This window comes from Theropithecus gelada, chromosome X, assembly GCF_003255815.1.
Source record: "Theropithecus gelada isolate Dixy chromosome X, Tgel_1.0, whole genome shotgun sequence".
Classification (NCBI taxonomy): Eukaryota; Metazoa; Chordata; class Mammalia; order Primates; family Cercopithecidae; genus Theropithecus; species Theropithecus gelada.
The window spans coordinates 150,128,947-150,152,250 of NC_037689.1; the positions used below are offsets into that span (position 1 = coordinate 150,128,947).

The following is a 23,304-nucleotide window of genomic DNA, read 5'->3' on the forward strand; positions in this document are numbered from 1 at the left end:
TTATACCTCATTCTTACACACATACCCGAGGAACATATTGAGAAAAGGTGCATGGGATTGAATTTTATAAATTCCTGATGATCTAAAAACACCTCTATTCTACCCTCACACTTAACTGATCATTTTCAAGATATGGAACACTAGGTCAAAAATAATTTTCCCTCAGATTTTGGAGAGCTTGTTCTTTTGAATGTAACCTGTTTTACCGCCTCTTTGGATGCATTTAGAATCTGCTCTTTATCACTGGTGCTTTGGAATTTTATGCTAATATGCTTTGACAAATTTTTAATTTTCGTTTGCTGTACTGGGTGTCTGGTACTCTTTCAAACTTAAGGTTGATATTTTTTCTTCAGCTTAGGGATATTTTATTCTATTAGTAGTTGTGATTTTCTCTCATCCACTTTTTTCTGTTATTTATTTATGGAATTCTTATTAGTCATATGGATTCAGAAATGTCACCTTGCTCTGAAACCATTATTATTGTAACTGTATACTTCACATCCTATAGCGAGGGGGAACAGAAACATTACACCCTGAGATAAACAAACTAACAGAAACCAGAGTCACCCTACCTAGTTTTCTTCCCCCAAAAGAAGCCAATCCTTAAGCCTTTCCTGAAAGTTACTGACTCCCTAACAAAAATAATTCTCTCTTGCCTTTTGTGATGTCAATGTCTGCAGATATGTTGCAATCCTTTAAAAAATGATAATCATGTGAGAAAATTATTGTTTTCCACCGTAAACTAAATGTAAATTCAGTAACCTCTAGTTTTGTTAATCTTCTGATCTTTTAGTTTTTGTTTTTATTCCCCCTACTTTAAATACTTGTTACTTGTTACTCCTTTTAGAGCCTGGACTGCCTTGCAAACCTTTTCTACAATTAAACTTCTTTGCTTACTGAAAGCTTTCATCCCTGAGGCTTGTTCTCTTGCTCAGATAGTGGACTCAATCACACAAGAAGGAATAATAGAAATTACAATATAATTCTAGTCCTGTGTAATTTGGGGTACTCTAGTTATTTAAATTTACCATCTGCTTTTTATTAAATTTGCAATCTTCTCTAGATATGAATAATTCCTAAATAGAACTTTTGGTTAAAAGACTCGTGGCCTAAAATTTAAAGGGAAAAATTTATCAGGGTTACTAAATTTAGAGTTTAGTTGTTTGTGATAGAAAAAAAAACTAATTTTCTAACATGAGAGTTCACATATATTCAGAAAGCTCCACAGGTAATATATCAGAACTCCAGACCCTCAGTGGAAAGTTAGTGGACCAGTCTGTCAGATGTACAAGGGAACTGCTTTGTCATGTATTTATACGAGATGTTTAAACAAGATGGATCAGCAGCTGTTACATGTTAAAAAGGAACTTACTGAAGAAAAGAAAGCCCTATCATTTTACTTTGGAGATAAAAATCCCAACATAGCAGGAATTTCTGACAACCACTGGTTGCAGAGAAAGTAGTTTGTTTACTGGAATCTGATGAAAAAGTAACCAAACTGGCATGCCTTCAGTTTGAGAGTATTTCTTACATGCAACTACTGTCACTCTATTCCAAGGGAGATGCCAATTGCATTACTTCACTGCTACATTTGTAGATCTGAGGTTTAAAAAGAAATGTTTTTCAAGTGATTATGTAAAGCAGTAAATGCTTGCAAGAATATTAGAAATATATATGTATGCAACACTCTTTAAACTGATTTTGAAAATAATCAGAAAGCACCTTCTTTAAGCACTACACAAAGCTCCTAGATATTAATAATTATTGCAAAACCCTAGTAATAAAATGAGTGTAGTAGCAGAGCAAGAACTAAAAAGTAATCCAATGGAACAAAATAGTCCAGAAACGCATCTGTATATTTATGGGATCTTAGTATATGATAGAGCTGGTATCATAAATTAATGTGGGGGAGAGAAGTTACTTAGTAAATAGCATTGGTAAAATTAGCTCATTGTATGGAGAAATAGAAATTTGATTATCTATTTTTCACTATGTACAAAAATAAACTTTGCATGGATTAAAGATATAAAGGTGAAAAGTGAACCTATAAAGACAACAAAAGCAAGCTAAGAATTTGGAGACCTCAAGACACGAAAATAATTCTTAAATAAACCTTACTTCTTAAATAAACCTCCAAAAGCACAAACAGTAAGGTGAAAAGACAACTAAAGTCTTATTTTCAACAATGGACACCATAGACAAAGTTAACAGGAGGGTGAGAAAGATATTTGCAATGTCTAAAGCTAGCAAAACAGTAATATCTAGGATGAGCAAGAAATCTCTTCTAATTAGCACATATAAGAGAGACATTCCACTAGGAATATGGGCAAAAGATAAGAAAGGCGGCCTCATGCCTGGGATTATATGCTAAGAGAAGCTTACTGAAATACAAAAGGAGATACATAAAAGAATGTTTACTGAAGTGGTGCTGTGGGGAGCAAGGAGTGGAGTATCTACAATGTCTGTCATTAGGTAGGTGAAGTAGTACATAACAGTCAGAAATAAGGAATCAATTTTACATGCAGCAAAAGGGTAGCTCTCATAAACACAATGTTGCATAAAAGGGGCAAGAAAGATATACATTTAAAATATGATGCTATTTTTAAATTAAACACATTCAATGCTCTGATTTTTCAAAGACACACATGCCTCTAAATATTCACATAGAAGTTGGATTGAATGGACACCCCCTAAATATTCATGGGTGGACCCAAGAAAAGGAAGTGGAGAAGGAATGGGAAATGAAATGGAAAACAACAAAAGAAAACAAAGCAAAAGGAGGTCTTCCACCATTCAATGATGTTGGTGTGCATTGAACAGTGGAATCTGATCAATATAGTTTTGTGCATCTGAGGCCCTAAAGGAGAAAATAAGGCCACGCAGAATCTGAAAATCAAGTATAGTCAAACTACCCTTGAAAATCCTTAAACTATAATCCATTCATTCATTTACCAAATGTTTATGGAGCACCTGCTTTGTGCTGGGCACTGTCCTAGATGCTTGAGATGCAGGAAGGAACAAAACAAAGGTCCCTGCCCTGTGGGAACTTTCCTCCCAGATGGAGAAGACAGACAATAAACGAGAAATATTATAATTCAATTCTTTAGCATGTTTAAAGGTAATATATGCCATGAAAAAAATAACAGAAAGCAGAATAAGCAGGGTTAGGAGTGTTGGGGGGGGGTGGGACCCACAGCTTTGAGTCAAGGTAAGTCTCACTGAGAAGCTGACATCGGAAAAGAAACTTGAAGGAGGTGAGGGAGTTTGCACTGACTCCTCCTTCATTGTCTGGCAGAGGCATGATCAAGGTAGAGGAACCAGCCAATGTCAAAGCCCTGAAACAGGAGCATGCCTGGCACGTTCAGGGAATGGCAAGGAAGCCAGCATGGCTGGAGCTGAGTGAGCCAAGGGGAGCACAGTAGGAGGTGAGGGCACAGGTGATGGGGTGCCAGATTGAGTAGGGCCCTCTAAGACCACCTGTTCTGTTGCATCTAGCCCAAATCAGTGCTGTAAGAAATAGCCCATAGTTTATAGCCTGGAAGTGCCTAAGGACAGAGCTGACTTGCTCCTGAAAGCATTTTCTCCAGCACTGAGCACAGTGACTGGCACATAGTAGGCATTCATGTTTACTTTTAATGAAAGAATGAATGGAATGAATGAATAGCCAGAAAAAACAAGGCATTATGCCTGGCAATATAATTGACCAAAAAAAAAAAAAAAAAAAAAAAGAAGGTTCTGTGGAAAGAGCACTGAATGAGGAGTCAGAATTCCTAGGTTTTAATCCTGATTTATGAACTTCATGTATGACTCTGTAAGTCCCTTCCCTCCTCTTTCTCACACATATCTAGAAAACAAAGAGGTGATGGTGAGAAGAGTGATGGACTCGGTGATTTCTGTGGGTTCTTATTGCCCTGATGGTCTATGACAAGAGTGGTCACAACTTGATAAATGGTGTTTGATCAAATCCAGATACTTGGGATATGGAAGTGGGACATGCCACCATGGAATCCAAGTTTTAGCCTCTGTCAAAGAATGTGAAAGAGATAAGATGCCTCAGAACCCGAAAGCCTCAGGAGGAAAGGCAACAGTTCTTGTCATTGTTAAAGCCTTGTCTTTGCCACGCAGGGCAATTGTGCACACCAAGACTGGAAGCCATTAGCCGAAGAAATATATAACCCTGATGCAGGGCCTTGGCAAGCGAGGGAAACACCAAAGACCTGGAGAAGGGGACATAAAATCAAGAGCTTCCTAGTACACAGAACCCTAGAAAGTTGGAAATGAAAGGGCTGTTAAGCATCTTTCTAATCCAATCTCTTAATTTGAAGATACAGTGAAACAGGCCAAAAGATAAGAAGGAAGCTTGACTAATGTCACACACAGAGTACGTGGCAGAATCAGAGCCAGACACAAGGCTGCCAATTTCAAGTCCAATGCCATAGCTCTGTCTTCAAATACGAAGCCCATGTCCTACCCTACATTCAGAAAAGGGTAAGTCTATAAATGATTTGGAATTGGAAGACAGACTATGACCTGTGCACAGATTACAAAGAAAGTAAACAGAGAAATGAACAGTTTGAACCTTCTCTCCAGAAAAAAATATTCATATATGTGCAATTTTGCCTGTATTTTCAAGGGATGATTTTATTCTAGGTTGAGAACCCGTATAGTATATCATGGAATCCTCATGACTCAGAGAAGGAAAGGACTCTGTCATTGAGTTCACTCTTACTTAGCATCTCTGACAGCTCTGATGTTCGTCTATTTTCTCTGTTGGAACCTTTTCCTAATATTCTGATCACATGAACATTGTATTGCTTTTGGCCAAAGGCCACTATAATACTTAGAGCAGAGTAGATATGATGTGAGCTTTAAAATAAGTTAGTAGGATTAAAATAGACCAAATGAAAGTGAGTTTCTAAGAGTAAAAACAGGTCATATTTTAAGATTGTGTTCATAAAAGGGGTCATCCAATTTATACATCTCTGGTCATTTTATCTGCAGCATTAAACCAGTTTTCACTTAGGTTCTTATATTATCATTTCAAAATAAAAGATGCTACAGTTTATGCCTGCATCCATCCTGTATAGTAATTCACTTCGTTCTTTTTCTAATGTTGTTTTACAGGTAAATTAAAAATCGCTACCAGAAACTTATTAAATGGCTATAGATTCAGGGAAACAGAGAAAAAAAGTAAATATAGAAGGCCCTACAGAAGCAGAATTGCTGGGGTGGATTTGTAGGTCACACACATTTGGAAAACTAAGATAAATTGATGATTGCTCCAAATTTTAAGTTTGTGATCCAGGTAGCCAGTCTGTGTCTTCAAACAAGACACAGACTGTTTCATGTTTTTTAATGTTTGTATTTTTTTAATCAACTTCTTTCAGAAGCTGAGGTATAATTGACATACAAATAAGTGAACACAAAGTATACAATTTAAGTTTTGTACATATTTGTGAAACCACCACCCTAAAGAAGATAGTGAACATATTAATCACCCCAGAACATTTCCTCATTCCCTTGCAACCATTATTTCCCAACCCTTCGCAATTTCCAACTCCCAGACAAAAATTGATCTGCACTCTGTCATTATATACTACTTTGCATTTTATAGAATTTGATATAAATTGAGTCACACAGCATGTACTTTTCTTGGTTTAGCTTCTTCCACTCAGCACAATTATTTTGAGATTCATCCATGATATAATGTGTATCACTAGTTCATTTTTATTGCTGAATAATATTGTGTGTATGTAATATTTGTTTATTAATTCACCTGTTGATGAACATTTGGTTTTTTTTCCAGTTGGAGGCTATTTCAAATAAAGTTACCCTTAACATTTGTTACAAATTTTGTTACAAGAAACTGCCAAAGTATTCTCCAAAGTGGTTGCACCATTTTACATTTCCAACATCAGTATGTAATGTTCCAGTTTCTGTACATCATTGCCAATACTTGTAATAGTTGATGTTTTTAATTTTAGCCATTCTAGTGAGGGGGTAGTTGTATCTTACTGAGGTTCTAATTTGCTTTTCATTAATAAATAATGATATTGAGCATCTTTTCATGAGCTTATTTGCCATCAATATATCTTCTTTGGTGAAGTGTCTGTTCAAATCCTCTGCCCATTTTATGTATTGGGTTGCTTTTCTTCTTGTCATTGAATTAGAAAATTACTTTGTGTATGCTGGATACTAGTCCCTTATCAGATATGTAATTTGCAAATATTTTTTCTAAGCCTATGGCTTGTTTTTTCTTCTCTTAGCACTGTTTTTCAAACTGCAAAAGTTTTCAATTTTGATTATGTCTAATTTATCAAATTTTTCTTTTATGGATCTTGCCTTTTTCTGCCCTCTCAAAGAAATCTTTGCTTAACCCAAGGTCTCAAAGATTTTCTCTGATTTTATTCTAGAAATTATATAGTTTACAGTTCTGTGTTTAGGTCTATGATCCCCTTTTACTTAATTTTTGTATGGTGCAAGGTATGGATCAAAGTTTTGTTTGTTTGGTTGGTTTGGGGTTTTGTTAATTGTTATTGTTGCTATTGTTTTTGCATATGACTATCCAAATTGTTCTAGCGTTGTTAGGTTAAAAAGATCATATTTTCTCCACTGACTTGACTTTGCACTTTTGTCAAAAATCAATTGACCACACATATAGGCATCTATTTCTGGACTCTCTGTTCTGTTCTATTTGTCTATCTTTATGCCAATACTATGGCTATATAGTACCTCTTTAAACAAGCTAGAGTAAGTCTTCCAAATTTGTTGTTTTTGAAAGTTCTTTTGGCTATTCTGGGTCATCTGCATTTCCATGGGAACTTTAAAATTAGTTTGTCGATGTCTACAAAAAACGCCTGCTAGAACTTTGACTGAGATTGTACTGAATCTATAGATCAATCTGGGGAGAACTGACATCCTAATATTGAGTTCAGTCCATGAACAAGACATATATCTCCATTTATTTAAATCTTCTTTAATTTCCATCAGTGACGTTTATTAGTTTTAATTGCACAGATCATCCATATTATTTGATAACTTTATTCCTCAATATTTCATATTTTATGATATTATGACTGAGAATATTTCCTTTTAATTTCCAATTGCTCATTGCTAGTACATAGAAATTTAATTGATTTTTATATATTGATCTTGTATCCTGCAATGTTGCCAAACTCACTTATTAGTTCTACTCTCTGTTACAGAAATCATAGGATTTCCTATATAGATGAGAATGTTATCTGCAAAAAAAATGAGTTTTATCTCTTCCTTTCTAATATGGATGCTTTTTATTTCTTAGTTGTTTTTTAATTGATTGCACTGACTAGAATCTTTGGTGCAACACTGAATGGGAAAGGTGAGAGCAGTCTTGTTCTTGATTTTAGGGGAAAAGCATTCAGTATTTCGCTATTAAGTACAATGTTAGCTTTAAGTTTTTTTCATCAATTCCCTTTACCAAGTTGTAACCAATGCTTTTAATTTTAAAAGTAATACAGTGGAATATTCCTGTCAGTGTGGTGGATTGAGTATTCTGAAATGCTTTCTTGCTCCACAAACTATGAAGCTAGATAAATTACAGCAAATTTCCTTATGAATGCATAGCTGAGCTTGCAAGAAATTTTAAAAAGTTAATCTCCAGGAGCTAAAATCAGAGTGGCAAGGGACCACAGAAGGCAGAAACTGGGGGTCATTTTCCAATTCCAGAAACCTTATAGCCTTTGATTTTTAAAAATTAACAGCCTCTTTGGCTGGTGCAGCTCAGTCTCCTTCAGAATCTCTCTTCCTTAAACATTAGTGCTTGTCAAGGCTCTCTCCTGGCCTCTCTTATTTTCTCACTCCCTGGTTGATCTCATATATTACTATTCCAAGTATCACTTCTGTGCTGATGACATGCAAATCCATATAAACAATGCTTTCCTGAACCCCTATCTATCCTATTCACCCTCCTAAAAGAGGTTCTGACCAATTTGATTTTGATATACTACATGTGCTTCAAACTCGTGTCCAAACCGTATTCATCTTTCCCCCTGCCCGTGTCTGTTTCTGCTTCTACTTCAAGTATTTGGCACCATCATTTCAGTGTTGTTTATGACTCTCTACCTCTCTCACCCTTCCATATTTATGTGATTCTTTTTAGTTCGACCTTCTATGTATCATTTGTGCCTATTTCCTCATTTCCATATTCATTCCCACTACCTTTGTTCAAGTCATCATTTTTCACCTGAACTACTGCAATAGCCTCACACCCAGTTCTCTGCAACAAATCCAGCTTTCTCTAGTCTATCCCTCATACTGCTACCAGAGTCATAAGTTACGAACTGATGTTACTGTCAATTGGACACATAATAAAGTTTAATCCCCTCAAGCTGACATATAATGTGCTGTGTTATTTGGGCCTTCACTACTTCTCAAGCTTCATCTTTCCATTCCACACTGTATACTCTCCAGTCATCTTGAATTTCCTGAACCCTCTATGCCTTCTCCTGTTTTAGTGCATTTACACTTACTCCTCTCCCTGCTCACCACCCTCTTGTTTTACCTGGTAACCAAATTCTACACATTCTTCAAGACTCAGATCAAATATTACCTGCAAGAAACATTCCCTGACACTATTTGCCTAGTTAGATTCTGTGCCTAGGTCCTCCCAGCATATTGCAATATGTCCTGTTACAATATTGTAATAGCTTATCTATTTGACTTTTGTTATTGCCTATATACTTCATAAGAGCAGAATCTTTAGCATAGTAACAATCCAAGAATGAACATTTTAAATTAATTAATTAATGAAAGTTGACTTCTTGACCACTTCAAAGACAGAAATACTGTTGCAGAGCAGGAGTGGGATATTAATTCAACAATACTTGGTTGAAGATTTACTTCTGACTTAGAGGTTGGCAACATGGAGATGAATAAGATACAGGCTTTGCCCTCAAGGAGCTCATCATCCAGTAGAAAATGAGAGGAAGAATGGGGCTATGGCAGGGAAAAGTCCAGGCTCAGTGAGAGAAGCACAAAGTGTTTAACAAGTACTAATGATTCTTAAATAGAGCAAATGAGAATAGAACACTGTTGGACTGGGGTTTTTTTCCCCAACCTCTAATCTACTTTTCCAAAAATATTTCCTGACTACACATACTCGGAAAGAAAAATGTCCCCTAAAAGCAAGCACTACCAGGAAGCCAGAAGCAATTTGGAATGCAATGTATTAACTACTCTGAGATTCATTACCAAAAAGCCAAGGGTTGAAGTAGGGAAGGCTGGAGAAAAGGAAAAGAAGGAGAAAGACAAAGAGTGGATGAAAAAGATATTCAGTAAGAAGTCGACAGAATCTGTTACTTGGTATCATTTTCCCCCAAAATACAAGACCCAGGTTTTTTATCTGATTTTTCTGATAGTTATGATCATTAAGTTCAAGTTAGACAGAGAACAACTAGGGAGGCTAGATTTAGTTTTATTTTCTGGGAAGAATATAGTTTGAGGGATGTTGTTTCTCCACATGTATCTAAATTCTTGCTCCAAGTTATATAGCACTTAACCTGTGCTTTCCCCTTCAAATTATGTTTTGCAGCAAATTTTATTTCTCACAAAAATGTGTTTCTCTCTGATTTCCACTGAAAGCCTTTGTTTTCTTAAAATTGCATTCAGAGAAATTTCATTTTTCTGCTTGACTCTATTATTCAACTTCTTAAACCTGTTAGTTCAATTTTAGTAAACTTAAAATTGCAAACTTTTTTAGTTTGTTGTTTTTTTTTTGTTTGTTTGTTTGGTTTTTTTTTTTTGGACAGAGTCTCACTCTGTCGCCCAGGCTGGAGTGCAGTGGCATGATCTCGGCTCACTGCAACCTCTACCTCCTGGGTTCAAACGATTCTCCTGCCTCAGCCTCCTGAGTAGCTGGGATTGCAGGCGCCTGCCACCACAGCCAGCTAATTTTTGTATTTTTAATAGAGACAGGATTTTGCCATGTTAGCCAGGCTGGTCTCGAACTCCTGAGCTCAAGTGATCTACCCACCTCGGCCTCCCAAAGTGCTAGGATTACAGGTGTGAGTCACTGCGCCCGGCGAAAATTGCAACTTTTAAATACTTCTTGTGAAGGACTAATTCACTGAAAACCAAGACCAGTATTGACAGTGGTATGGCAGCTAAGTTTCTGACTAATTTAAAATTTGATAGTACTGTAATTGCTTAATTTTTCTATGTAATATGACTAAAATCATAGCAGATATATGTAAAACATTAATAAACTGCAAGTAGCATTGAGAATCTAACATCCGGGCACGAGAAAATACTGGTACCTCTTTTCCTATTCAGGGATGGGAATTGCCAGCAGGCTTCTCACCTTCTAACTACAATTCACAACTACTAGCATCAGAAAGCTTGATACAAAAGGCAGAATTCAAGCAAGCAGAGCCCAAAAGACTTCCACCATGTATCAGCATCTGACCTATGTACTGGTGTGAGTTGCTTGTGGACTCTGACTTTCTGGTATCTGAATTCTACCTGCCAATCAGCTTGGACATATAGTGCCTGGTTGCAGTTCCTTACTTTTCTTAACTCCCCTAGACTTGACTCTTGGCTTGGCTTGGCTGGAACTGGGATTCTACCATAGTATTATGCATAACAAGGCTCTCAGGACCCCTGTCACACTGCTGATTATTGTCTACATGACATTATTTCTAGCCATAAGGGAGTAAAATGACCTGAAATGCTAGATTGTACCTTGTAGCAAGTGTCCTTGTTGGATAAGGTATACAACTTCCTGGGCAATCCTTTACCTGTACCTACTCCCACCATGCCATTATCTGACTAGTTTGCCTGGCTGTCACTGCCACCTCCATTTCTATGGATACCCAACTATCTTTATACCTGGGTAAAATCAGAATTGAGCTTCTAAGTCTAATGACTTTCATCTGAATTATCTTCTCTTTGTCCTTTACTATTTCCTGCATCTTCTAAGATGGAGACACAGTCCATATAGCTGAGATGACATACAGACTCTGCATCAGATGAGGCAGCCTGTGTCACAGTGTAGTGATTAAGACCATGGATTCTGGAGCCAGACTTTCTGGGCTTGAATCTCAGCTCCACCTCTTACTTAATGATATTAATTAGGGCAAGTTATTTAATCTCTCATGTCTCTAGTTTCTCATAAGTAAAACAAGGATAATAATTATGCATACCATATTTGTTGGTATTTAAGGAATAAATGAGAAAAATTATGTAAGGCCCTTAACAAGGTAACTGGCAAATAAGTGCTCAATAATTATTAGGTATCATCAATAATATTAGCCCAAAGTTTACTCCTACTCTTCATACACCAAGTAGAATGAGTCGATCAAATTCTTCCATGCCAGGCTAGCAGTTAATTCGACTATGGAAAATGAGCCTGCACAATTGACTATACCCTAGAAGTAGATGATCTTAAGTGACACTAGATATATTAAGTTGCAGGTAGAAGGTAGGCATAGGCCCTGGAAGGGCCTTTGCTTCAAATGTATGCAATAGAGTCTGGTAACCCTGAAACAAAATAAGCAAAAGCAAAGCCTCTGAGAGGTTAAGAGATGGCCTTCTAAGGAACCAGGTTATTATGAATATTTTTCTCTGAGCAGTCCTAGAGCCCCAAGGCCCTAGTGTGTCATGGGATAGATGGTTAGGATGAAAGCCTCCGTGGAAGCACTTAGATTCACTGTGGATTTGAAAACTTGAAAAGAAATTATCTCTATTGGCTTTGAGTGTCCCTGAGGCTCTAGCCAATTTTGTGGATAGCAGGTTTATAGAACAAACATCATTCTGTGACCCAAGTCACACTTCTGCCACTAAACTCAGCAGATCACTGTGGCAACCATTGAGGTCTATCATTAGAGTCTCCCTTCAAGCAAGAACTTCCAGTTCAGCTGCAAAGAGTGCAGTGAGATCACAGCTTCCAGCTTCACTTTTAGGATCTATCTCACTTTTTAAAATGAGACCACACTCTTCTTGGACAGGCCAGAGCCAAGGACTAGCAAAGGCCTAGCCATTTCTGCCCAGCTCAGAATTCTTCTAATGGGAAATTTTTACTCCAGAGCTCTCTGTTAGATTGGGTGAGACTTTGTCAGATAAGTATTGAGATACGAGGCTCTCCTAGCCCAATCATGCTTCATCTCCCTTTTATTTTTCACAGATGCTCCTCAATGAACCTTTTGTGCTCCTACATCTCTGACCCAGTGTCTGATTTATGAAGGACCCAAATGACTCAATCATCTACTTGTGATGTAAGCAATTTCACAGGGAACTGATGTACTCATTCAACCTGCTCCTACCCCAACTCCTGCCCCTACACAAACACATACATCACCAGCTGGGATGTTTGTACAAATAGAAATAATGGGGGAAAATCCTTCCATACTGACTACTATCCTTAACCAATTAATGGTAAGAGATGAGTAAGTGCTTCTTCTCATTCCAGAATTACTCAGACATTTTTGATAAGCCAGATGGTTTACAAAGTGAAACCACCAGGGAGCCTATAATCAAGTCTGGGTGCACAAAGGCAATAAATGAAAGAAAACATTCTTCCTGAGACATGGACTCTCTGCATACAATTCCATACTGTTTTGGTTCTGAAATTCCCAGCCCTTCTCAGCAAAATCCCAAGGGACTTCAGTATCCAGTTCATCATTGTCCATCAGGACAATATCTTAGTCTAGGTGAACATGACTAGCAGCTGCGAGCTCTACTCTAGTATCTTTAGGATGACCAGTAAGATTTGAAAACAGAAAAAGGGAAACTGAAAATATGCAATTGACCTGGAAAAGTGGGATCTCTTAAGTCTTATCATTGTGTCTGATGGGTTACAAAGGACTTCCCAAATGGTGTCCTTAATTACAAATGGGACCCTTTCACACATATGAAGAGTCCAGAAAATTCTTTGTCCTCTCTGTTTGTTTGTTTGTTTGTTCTTCACTCACAGTCTTATTCAAAAAAAGACTCCTAGTTCAGAAAAAAAACAGGGGAGCTTCTATGACTAAATTATCATGGATCTTCAATCCATCTATAGCCAGTATAAAGTGATCGTGACAACATAAGGTGTTGGGACATTCAGCTGTGCATTTTACTCTTCTATGCATTACTACTTTTACCTGAGACCCTCCCTCCCACCAACCCCCAGCCAAGATGCTAGACATGAGTCACCCATGGCTTTGGGGGAAGTTGTCAGAATATAACCAGAGAACAAAGGTTCCAAAATCTTTGCTCTTGAGTTTTCAAAAGCCAGAGGTTCAGGTGTAAGACAGAGAAGATTTGGAAGCATTTGTAACCTAGTTTTCTTCTCCTGCCCCAGATTCCACAGACTGGGAAGGAAAGAGGGGAGAAACCACAGAGAAAGAAATGGAGTCAGAGGAGAGGGAACATTGAGCTTTGCTGGAGAAAACTCCATCAGCGGCCAGCACCAGAGAGCCATGTGCCAAGGAGCCCATTGATCAAGTATCTAGCAGAAACAATGCCTGGCTACAACCATTCAGCAGTCCAGGCCCCTCTTAAACTCCTGGACACCTGGACAGCATGAGATGAGAAGGAACTGTCTTGAGATCTCCCATGGAATCAAGACTGGTGAAATACCCATTGCTGCAAGGTTTGCTCTTAGTAACCATCAAATACTCATGCTCCTTCCATTCCTAGTGATGAATTCTGATGGAACAACATGAAATCATCTAAGACAGAATGCTAGTCATTAAAACTGAGTTTTGGAAATGGCCATGCCTACTCAAATACTTGCCATTTGAACATAACTTCCAAATCCCTGTCTCTTGCTTCCATTTTTAAATTTTTTATGATTCCACTTATTAGTTGGGATCCTAGCAGCAAACATATAACTCTCTCAAACTGGAAATTTTGAGGAGTGTTTAAATAAACAAACAAGGTTTCCTGGGGATGTGAACTGCTGAAGCTCTTACTATACCTATGTCTGAAGGAGCACGAGGGGATAGCAGCTACCGGAAACCAGAAGAAGTTGGTAGCTATATGGAGAGTGCTGCCAGATAGGATCTGCTCTTCAGTAGAGCTGCACAACAAATTCCTGGATGGAAGTGAGTCAGGGGAATAAATTCTCTGCCCTCACTCTCCTCCTGCTCTTCCCTTTGATTTCCTATCCGTACCTTCCACTGGCTGAACCCAACTAGAAGCCAGAGGGCAAGGGAGTCCATTGAAGCAACCTATGCAGGTCAGAGCAGGGTAAGTAAGTGGGAGATGCGGAGGGTGGGGGGTAACAATGCAAAATATTCAGCATAGACAACTTGATAGGAGTTGGAAATACATGTAAGAACTTCCTGGAAAGCATTACTCCCTTTGAGAATTTGATAAAAACTATAAATCCTTACAACAACAAAAAAAAGTGCAAGTAAGCATAAACATTTGATGTTGCATGACATTTCAACAATTTTGCAGCCCCTGTGCCCTCTCCATAGTGTACCTAGGAGTTTCATGGATACCAAGTTAAGAACCCCGTGCTCTAGAGAGCTGTTTGTAGAAACGAATGTCATCTCGTTATGGTTCTTATTTCCTTAGCTTTTTTTCCTTCTGTATTTCCAGCGACTTAGATATCTCAGAGGAAAGCTGACACCGTAGGCCAACTATAAGTGAACCAATGGGCCTATTCTTTACTCAGACCTGCCCAGTCTGAATGTAATACAGAGTCCGACAGCAGAGCTCAGAAGGAGAAGCAGGCAGAAAATGTGGGGCTGGCCATGTGATGCTGAGTTGCCTAGCAACACTGGCTGGGAGGCTCTCCTTCCTGAGCCTCTCACCAGAGCCGCAGAAAGAATCGGTTTAAAATGTATGCGAGTGTGTGTGAGAGAGAGAGAAAGAGAGAGGGAGAGAGAGAGACAGACAGAGAAAGAGAGAGAGAGAGAGAGAGAGAGAGAGAGAGGAGATTAGAAACAGAAAGGGAGAGGGGCAGAGAGAGAGAGTGAAATTGAGAGACAGACAATGACAGGCAAAGGAGAGAGTTTAGTAAGCAAGAAAAAAGCGGAGAATAAAAACATTTCAGTAAAATGGAATTGAGAGGTTCAGAGGGTGGACTGTGAGATGAACTCAGTTAATGGAAAAATGAAGAGGAGCAACAAATAAATAGAGAGATGTCCAAAGGAGGGAGTGAGTGGGTGGTGGAGTCAGTAGGAGATCAGGGGGTGATAGAGGCAGCAGCAGTGGTCCCTCCTCACTGGTGGCTCCCAGGTCCCCTCACTGATGGCTCCTGTGTTCCCTTCACTTCACAATGAAAGTTACCCAGTTTCTTTTTCTAATTGTATTGTCTTATAAGTCAAATCCTCAAATGCTGCAGCAGCACCAGGAATTCTTTCTTAAGCACTACAGGGTCCACAGCATTGCTCAGCTCAGTAAAGATCCTCTTGTATAATAACCACAGTGATGACTCAGCCCTGGAGCACAGCTCTTTACAGTTTACCAAGTGCTTTCACAGCTGCCACCTCATGAGACCCTTACTGCAGCTCTGTGAGGTAGGCAATTCAGGGATTGCCATGACTTTCACTCCACACATGGAGAAACTGAGGCTCTGAGAAGCGGAATGACAGGACCCCATTTAGCAAAGTTAGATTCAGGATGTGTGCCTGGGGTCCTGAACCCAAGTTTCAGGGATAGGTCTGGGGTGCTGATCTGCTTGGACTTTCCAAATAAACCTGCTGGCAGGAAAGGCACTTGCTCTCCACCACCTGCTGAGGTGAGAGCTGAAGAGCTACTGCAAAGTCTCAAGTCAGCAGGGGGGGCTCTTTCATCTTCTTTCCCCGTGAAGTGTAAACGTGTCCATCTGTGCATCCCAGAGCAGAGCTTAATTGGCCCAGTGTGCAGCCAGCTTCTAACAACCCATTGAGATATCCCTGGGCACCCATCTTCTCAGGAAAACCTTGCCTCCTTCATTTTCAGAACAATCATCAATGATTGCGAAACACCTCTTGGACAGGGGTAGGAATATTTGAGAGAAGGTAGCAATTGGTCTCTAGGGCCAGAGGGGCTGAAGGATTAGGCAGAGAAGAACTGGCAACTGAGTCCCATGGAGCAGCTGAATGGTTTCTGCTTCTTCTCAATTCTCTCCAATGCCTGAAGGCTCAGACATAGCAGAAATGAACTCGAGTCCTCTGTTTGGCCCCAAGCTTCTCCCCTGCCAGAGTCTCCCCCTTGTCCATTCCATCCTGTACTTGCTGACAGACAAGTTTCCAAAAAAAAATGACATTCACCTGCTCAGCAACCTTCAATGATTTCTTCACTCTTTATGGTATTAATTTTATCACCCTGGCATTGAAAAGTCACTTAATATTGCCTGAACTTTTCAGTTTCATATCTGCATATCTCCTACATAAACCCAAGTGTCTAACAAACTGGTCTACTACACGGGGGAAAAGTTAAGATGTTTTGATGTTTTCCAAATTCATGGCTCAATCTTGTGAAGCGATTTAGCAATCAATTTGCCTTGTATTCCTCTGCCTGGAGGGTGACCATTGGGAGAATAAAGAGGAGGTAAGGTGATTGCCAGAGTTGGAAACAACTTACTGCAGAGTTGGGAATGTACAGTTGGGAATGCTAAATCCTAACAATGCTGAAGTTAGAGAAAACGAATCACTAAGCCCCCTATTTTCAGATGTTTATGACTTCAAGGAATATAAATGAGTACACATTTTAGAAGTCTAACAGGGCAGAATTCTCAGACAATAGAGTTTTGTTTTCATTGTGCAGCACATGTAGTCAACTCCCATGACTCACATCTTGTAGTGAGATCAATTTTGAGGTGTGAATTTTAGATTTTTCAGAAGCCTAAACAATGGATCATGTTTGTTTATTGAGAAGATAAAAAGCCATTGATCTCATTTCCAAGTCTATGAATAAAACAAGCTTAAAATTATACCTGCATCCACTCAAGAGGCAGTTAAAGATTGTTTGTTCTGTCTCTCTCACCTAACATATACTTAGTTATTGAGTCTAGTCAATAGTCTAGTGTCCTCCACTCCTCCTGCCTTATTTTAGACCCCATCATTTTCTTAAAATGATAAAATATTTCATATATACGTAAGGAATACATTATAGTAAAATGAAAATCTGTATACCCATCACCAAACATGGGAGCTAAAATATGATCAAAGCCTCTGAAACCCACTTATGCTCTCCCTAAGGTCCCAGAGGTAACCACTATCTTGAATTTCGTTAATCATTCACTTGTTTTTCTTTTTTTTTTTTAATTTATTTTTTATTATCATGATACTTTAAGTTCTAGGGTACATGTGCATAACGTGCAGGCTTGTTACATATGTATACTTGTGCCATGTTGCTGTGCTGCACCCATCAACTCGTCAGCACCCATCAACTCGTCATTTACATCACGTATAACTCCCAATGCAATCCCTCCCCCCTCCCCCCTCCCCATGATAGGCCCCGGTGTGTGATGTTCCCCTTCCCGAGTCCAAGTGATTTCATTGTTCAGTTCCCACCTATGAGTGAGAACATGCGGTGTTTGGTTTTCTGTTCTTGTGATAGTTTGCTAAGAATGATGGTTTCCAGCTGCATCCATGTCCCTACAAAGGACACAAACTCATCCTTTTTTATAGCTGCATAGTATTCCATGGTGTATATGTGCCACATTTTCTTAATCCAGTCTGTCACTGATGGACATTTGGGTTGATTCCAAGTCTTTGCTATTGTGAATAGTGCCGCAATAAACATACGTGTGCATGTGTCTTTATAGCAGCATGATTTATAATCCTTTGGGTATATACCCAGTAATGGGATGGCTGGGTCATATGGTACATCTAGTTCTAGATCCTTGAGGAATCGCCATACTGTTTTCCATAATGGTTGAACTAGTTTACAATCCCACCAACAGTGTAAAAGTGTTCCTATTTCTCCACATCCCCTCCAGCACCTGTTGTTTCCTGACTTTTTAATGATCGCCATTCTAACTGGTGTCAGATGGTATCTCATTGTGGTTTTGATTTGCATTTCTCTGATGGCCAGTGATGATGAGCATTTTTTCATATGTCTGTTGGCTGTATGAATGTCTTCTTTTGAGAAATGTCTGTTCATATCCTTTGCCCACTTTTTGATGGGGTTGTTTGTTTTTTTCTTGTAAATTTGTTTGAGTTCTTTGTAGGTTCTGGATATTAGCCCTTTGTCAGATGAGTAGATTGCAAACATTTTCTCCCATTCTGTAGGTAGCCTGTTCACTCTGATGGTAGTTTCTTTTGCTGTGCAGAAGCTCTTTAGTTTAATTAGATCCCATTTGTCAATTTTAGCTTTTGCTGCCGTTGCTTTTGGTGTTTTAGACATGAAGTGTTTGCCCATGCCTATGTCCTGAATGGTACTACCTAGGTTTTCCTCTAGGATTTTTATGGTATTAGGTCTAACATTTAAGTCTCTAATCCATCTTGAATTAATTTTCGTATAAGGAGTAAGGAAAGGATCCAGTTTCAGTTTTCTACTTATGGCTAGCCAATTTTCCCAGCACCATTTATTAAATAGGGAATCCTTTCCCCATTTCTTGTTTCTCTCAGGTTTGTCAAAGATCAGATGGCTGTAGATGTGTGGTATTATTTCTGAGGACTCTGTTCTGTTCCATTGGTCTCTATCTCTGTTTTGGTACCAGTACCATGCTGTTTTGGTTACTGCAGCCTTGTAGTATAGTTTGAAGTCAGGTAGCGTGATGCCTCCAGCTTTGTTCTTTTGACTTAGGATTGTCTTGGAGATGCGGGCTCTTTTTTGGTTCCATATGAACTTTAAAGCAGTTTTTTCCAATTCTGTGAAGAAACTCATTGGTAGCTTGATGGGGATGGCATTGAATCTATAAATTACCTTGGGCAGTATGGCCATTTTCACGATATTGATTCTTCCTATCCATGAGCATGGTATGTTCTTCCATTTGTTTGTGTCCTCTTTTATTTCACTGAGCAGTGGTTTGTAGTTCTCCTTGAAGAGGTCCTTTACATCCCTTGTAAGTTGGATTCCTAGGTATTTTATTCTCTTTGAAGCAATTGTGAATGGAAGTTCATTCATGATTTGGCTCTGTGTTTGTCTGTTATTGGTGTATAAGAATGCTTGTGATTTTTGCACATTAATTTTGTATCCTGAGACTTTGCTGAAGTTGCTTATCAGCTTAAGGAGATTTGGGGCTGAGACAATGGGGTTTTCTAAATATACAATCATGTCATCTGCAAACAGGGACAATTTGACTTCTTCTTTTCCTAACTGAATACCCCTGATTTCTTTCTCTTGCCTGATTGCCCTAGCCAGAACTTCCAACACTATGTTGAATAGGAGTGGTGAGAGAGGGCATCCCTGTCTTGTGCCAGTTTTCAAAGGGAATTTTTCCAGTTTTTGCCCATTCAGTATGATATTGGCTGTGGGTTTGTCATAAATAGCTCTTATGATTTTGAGGTACGTTCCATCAATACCGAATTTGTTGAGCGTTTTTAGCATGAAGGGCTGTTGAATTTTGTCAAAAGCCTTTTCTGCATCTATTGAGATAATCATGTGGTTCTTGTCTTTGGTTCTGTTTATATGCTGGATTATGTTTATTGATTTGCAAATGTTGAACCAGCCTTGCATCCCAGGGATGAAGCCCACTTGATCATGGTGGATAAGCTTTTTGATGTGCTGCTGAATCCGGTTTGCCAGTGTTTTATTGAGGATTTTTGCATCAATGTTCATCAGGGATATTGGTCTAAAATTCTCTTTTTTTGTTGTGTCTCTGCCAGGCTTTGGTATCAGGCTGATGTTGGCCTCATAGAATGAGTTAGGGAGGATTCCCTCTTTTTCTATTGATTGGAATAGTTTCAGAAGGAATGGTACCAGCTCCTCCTTGTACCTCTGGTAGAATTCAGCTGTGAATCCATCTGGTCCTGGACTTTTTTTGGTTGGTAGGCCATTAATTATGGCCTCAATTTCAGAGCCTGCTATTGGTCTATTCAGGGATTCAACTTCTTCCTGGTTTAGTCTTGGAAGAGTGTAAGTGTCCAGGAAATTATCCATTTCTTCTAGATTTTCTAGTTTATTTGTGTAGTGGTGTTTATAGTATTCTCTGATAGTAGTTTGTATTTCTGTGGGGTCAGTGGTGATATCCCCTTTATCATTTTTTATTGCATCTATTTGATTCTTCTCTCTTTTCTTCTTTATTAGTCTTGCTAGTGGTCTGTCAATTTTGTTGATCTTTTCAAAAAACCAACTCCTGGATTCATTGATTTTTTGGAGGGTTTTTTGTGTCTCTGTCTCCTTCAGTTCTGCTCTGATCTTAGTTATTTCTTGCCTTCTGCTAGCTTTTGAATGCGTTTGCTCTTGCTTCTCTAGTTCCTTTAATTGTGATGTTAGGGTGTCGATTTTAGATCTCTCCTGCTTTCTCTTGTGGGCATTTAGTGCTATAAATTTCCCTGTACACACTGCTTTAAATGTGTCCCAGAGATTCTGGTATGTTGTATCTTTGTTCTCATTGGTTTCAAAGAACTTCTTTATTTCTGCCTTCATTTCGTTATGTACCCAGTAGTCATTCAGGAGCAGGTTGTTCAGTTTCCATGTACTTGTGTGGTTTTGAGTGAGTTTCTTAGTCCTGAGTTCTAGTTTGATTGCACTGTGGTCCGAGAGACAGTTTGTTGTGATTTCTGTTTTTTTACATTTGCTGAGGAGTGCTTTACTTCCAGTTATGTGGTCAATTTTGGAATAAGTGCGATGTGGTGCTGAGAAGAATATATATTCTGTTGATTTGGGGTGGAGAGTTCTGTAGATGTCTACTAGGTCCTCTTGGTGCAGAGCTGAGTTCAAGTCCCGGACATCCTTGTTAACCTTCTGTCTCGTTGATCTGTCTAATGTTGACAGTAGGGTGTTAAAGTCTCCAATTATTATTGTGTGGTAGTCTAAGTATCTTTGTAGGTCTCTAAGAACTTGCTTTATGAATCTGGGTACTCCTGTATTGGGTGCATATATATTTAGGATAGTTAGCTCTTCTTGTTGAATTGATCCCTTTACCATTGTGTAATGGCCGTCTTGGTCTCTTTTGATCTTTGTTAGTTTAAAGTCATCAGAAACTAGGATTGCAACCCCTGGTTGTTTTTTTTTGTTTTTTTTTTTTTTTTTCTTTCCATTTGCTTGGTAGATATTCCTCCATCCCTTTATTTTGAGCCTATGTGTGTCTCTGCACATCAGATGGGTCTCCTGAATACAGCACACTGATGGGTCTTGACTCTTTATCCAATTTGCCAGTCTGTGTCTTTTAATTGGGGCATTTAGCCCATTTACATTTAAGGTTAACATTGTTATGTGTGAATTTGATCCTGTCATTATGAGGTTCGCTGGTTACTTTGCCCATTAATCGATGCAGTTTCTTCATAGCATCGATGGTCTTTACAATTTGGCATGGTTTTGGTTTTGCAGTGGCTGGTTCTGGTTGTTTCTTTCCATGTTTAGTGCTTCCTTCAGGAGCTCTTGTAAGGCAGACCTGGTGGTGACAAAATCTCTCAGCATTTGCTTGTCTGTAAAGGATTTTATTCACTTATGAAGCTTAGTTTGGCTGGATATGAAATTCTGGGTTGAAAATTCTTTTCTTTAAGAATGTTGAATATTGGCCCCCACTCTCTTCTGGCTTGTAGAGTTTCTGCCAAGAGATCTGCTGTTAGTCTGATGGGATTACCTTTGTGGGTAACTCAATCTTTCTCTCTGGCTTCCCTTAACACTTTTTCCTGCACTTCAACCTTGGTGAATCTGACAATTATGTGTCTTGGGGTTGCTCTTCTCGAGGAGTATCTTCGTGGTGTTCTCTGTATTTCCTGAATTTGAATGTTGGCCTGCCTTGCTAGGCTGGGGACGTTCTCCTGGATAATATCCTGAAGAGTGTTTTCCAACTTGGTTCCATTCTCCCCATCACTTTCAGGTACACCAATCAAACATAGATTTTATCTTTTCAGATAGTCCCATATTTCTTGGAGGCTTTGTTAATTTCTTTTTGTTCTTTTTTCTCTAACCTTGTCTTCTCACTTCCTTTCATTAATTTGATTTTCAATTACTGGTACCCTTTCTTCCACTTGATTGAATCGGCTATTGAAGCTTGTGCATGCATCACGAAGTTCTTGTGCCACCGTTTTCAGCTCCATCAGGTTATTTAAGGTCTTCTCTACACTGTTTATTCTAGTTAGTCACTCATCTAATCTTTTTTTCAAGGTTTTTAGCTTCCTTGTGATGGGTTCAAACATCCTCCTTTAGCTCGGAGAAGTTTGTTATTACCGACCTTCTGAAGCCTACTTCTGTCAACTCGTCAAAGTCATTCTCCGTCCAGCTTTGTTCTGTTGCTGGCAAGGAGCTGTGATCCTTTGGAGGAGAAGAGGCACTCTGGTTTTTAGAATTTTCAGCTTTTCTGCTCTGGTTTCTCCCCATCTTTGTGGTTTTATCTACCTTTGATCTTTGATGTTGGTGACCTACAGATAGGGTTTTGGTGTAGATGACCTTTTTGTTAGTGTTGATGCTATTCCTTTCTGTTTGTTAGTTTTCCTTCTAACAGTCAGGTCCCTCAGTGGCAGGTCTGTTGGAGTTTGCTGGAGGTCCACTCCAGACCCTGTTTGCCTAGGTATCACCAGCAGAGGCTGCAGAACAGCAAATATTACAGAACAGTAAATATTGCTGCCTGATCCTACCTCTGGAAGCTTCATCCCAGAGGGGCAGCCGCCTATATGAGGTGTCTGTCGGCCCCTACTGGGAGGTGTCTCCCAGTTAGGCTACACAGGGGGTCAGGGACCTGCTAGAGGAGGCAGTCTGTCTGTTGTCAGAGCTCAAACACCATGCTGGGAGAACCATTGCTCTCTTAAGAGCTGTCAGACAAGGACATTTAAGTCTGCAGAAGTTGTCTGATGCCTTTTGTTCAGCTATGCCCTGCCTACAGAGGTGGAGTCTAGAGGCAATAGGCCTTGTTGAACTGTGGTGGACTCCACCCAGTTCGAGCTTCCCAGCCGCTTTGTTTACCTACTCAAGCCTCAGCAATGGCAGACGTCCCTCCCCCAGCCAGGCTGCAACCTCACAGTTTGACCTCAGACTGCTGTGCTAGCAGTGAGCAAGGCTCTGTGGGCGTGGGACCCGCCGAGTCAGGCACAGGTGAGAATCTCCTTGTCTGCCGGTTGCTAACACCTTGGGAAAAATGCAGTATTTGGAGAGAAGTTTCCCATTTTTCCAGGTAGTCTGTCATGGCTTCCCTTGGCTAGGAAAGGGAAATTCCCCAACTCCTTGCACTTCCCGGGCGAGGCAATGCCCCGCCCTGTTTCAGCTCACTCTCCATGGGCTGCACCCACTGTCCAACCAGTC

General features: G+C 39.4%; 1 protein-coding gene across 1 annotated transcript in view; it reads left to right on the forward strand.

Annotated features, from left to right (window-relative positions):
• Positions 1-12,689: 12,689 nt before the first annotated feature.
• Positions 12,690-23,304, forward strand: part of GABRQ (gamma-aminobutyric acid type A receptor theta subunit) — a 63,416-nt gene continuing 52,801 nt past the window's right edge. The window contains exon 1 of the mRNA XM_025371866.1: positions 12,690-12,735. Coding sequence (XP_025227651.1) covers positions 12,690-12,735 — 46 coding nt within the window. The remainder of the gene's footprint in view (positions 12,736-23,304) is intronic.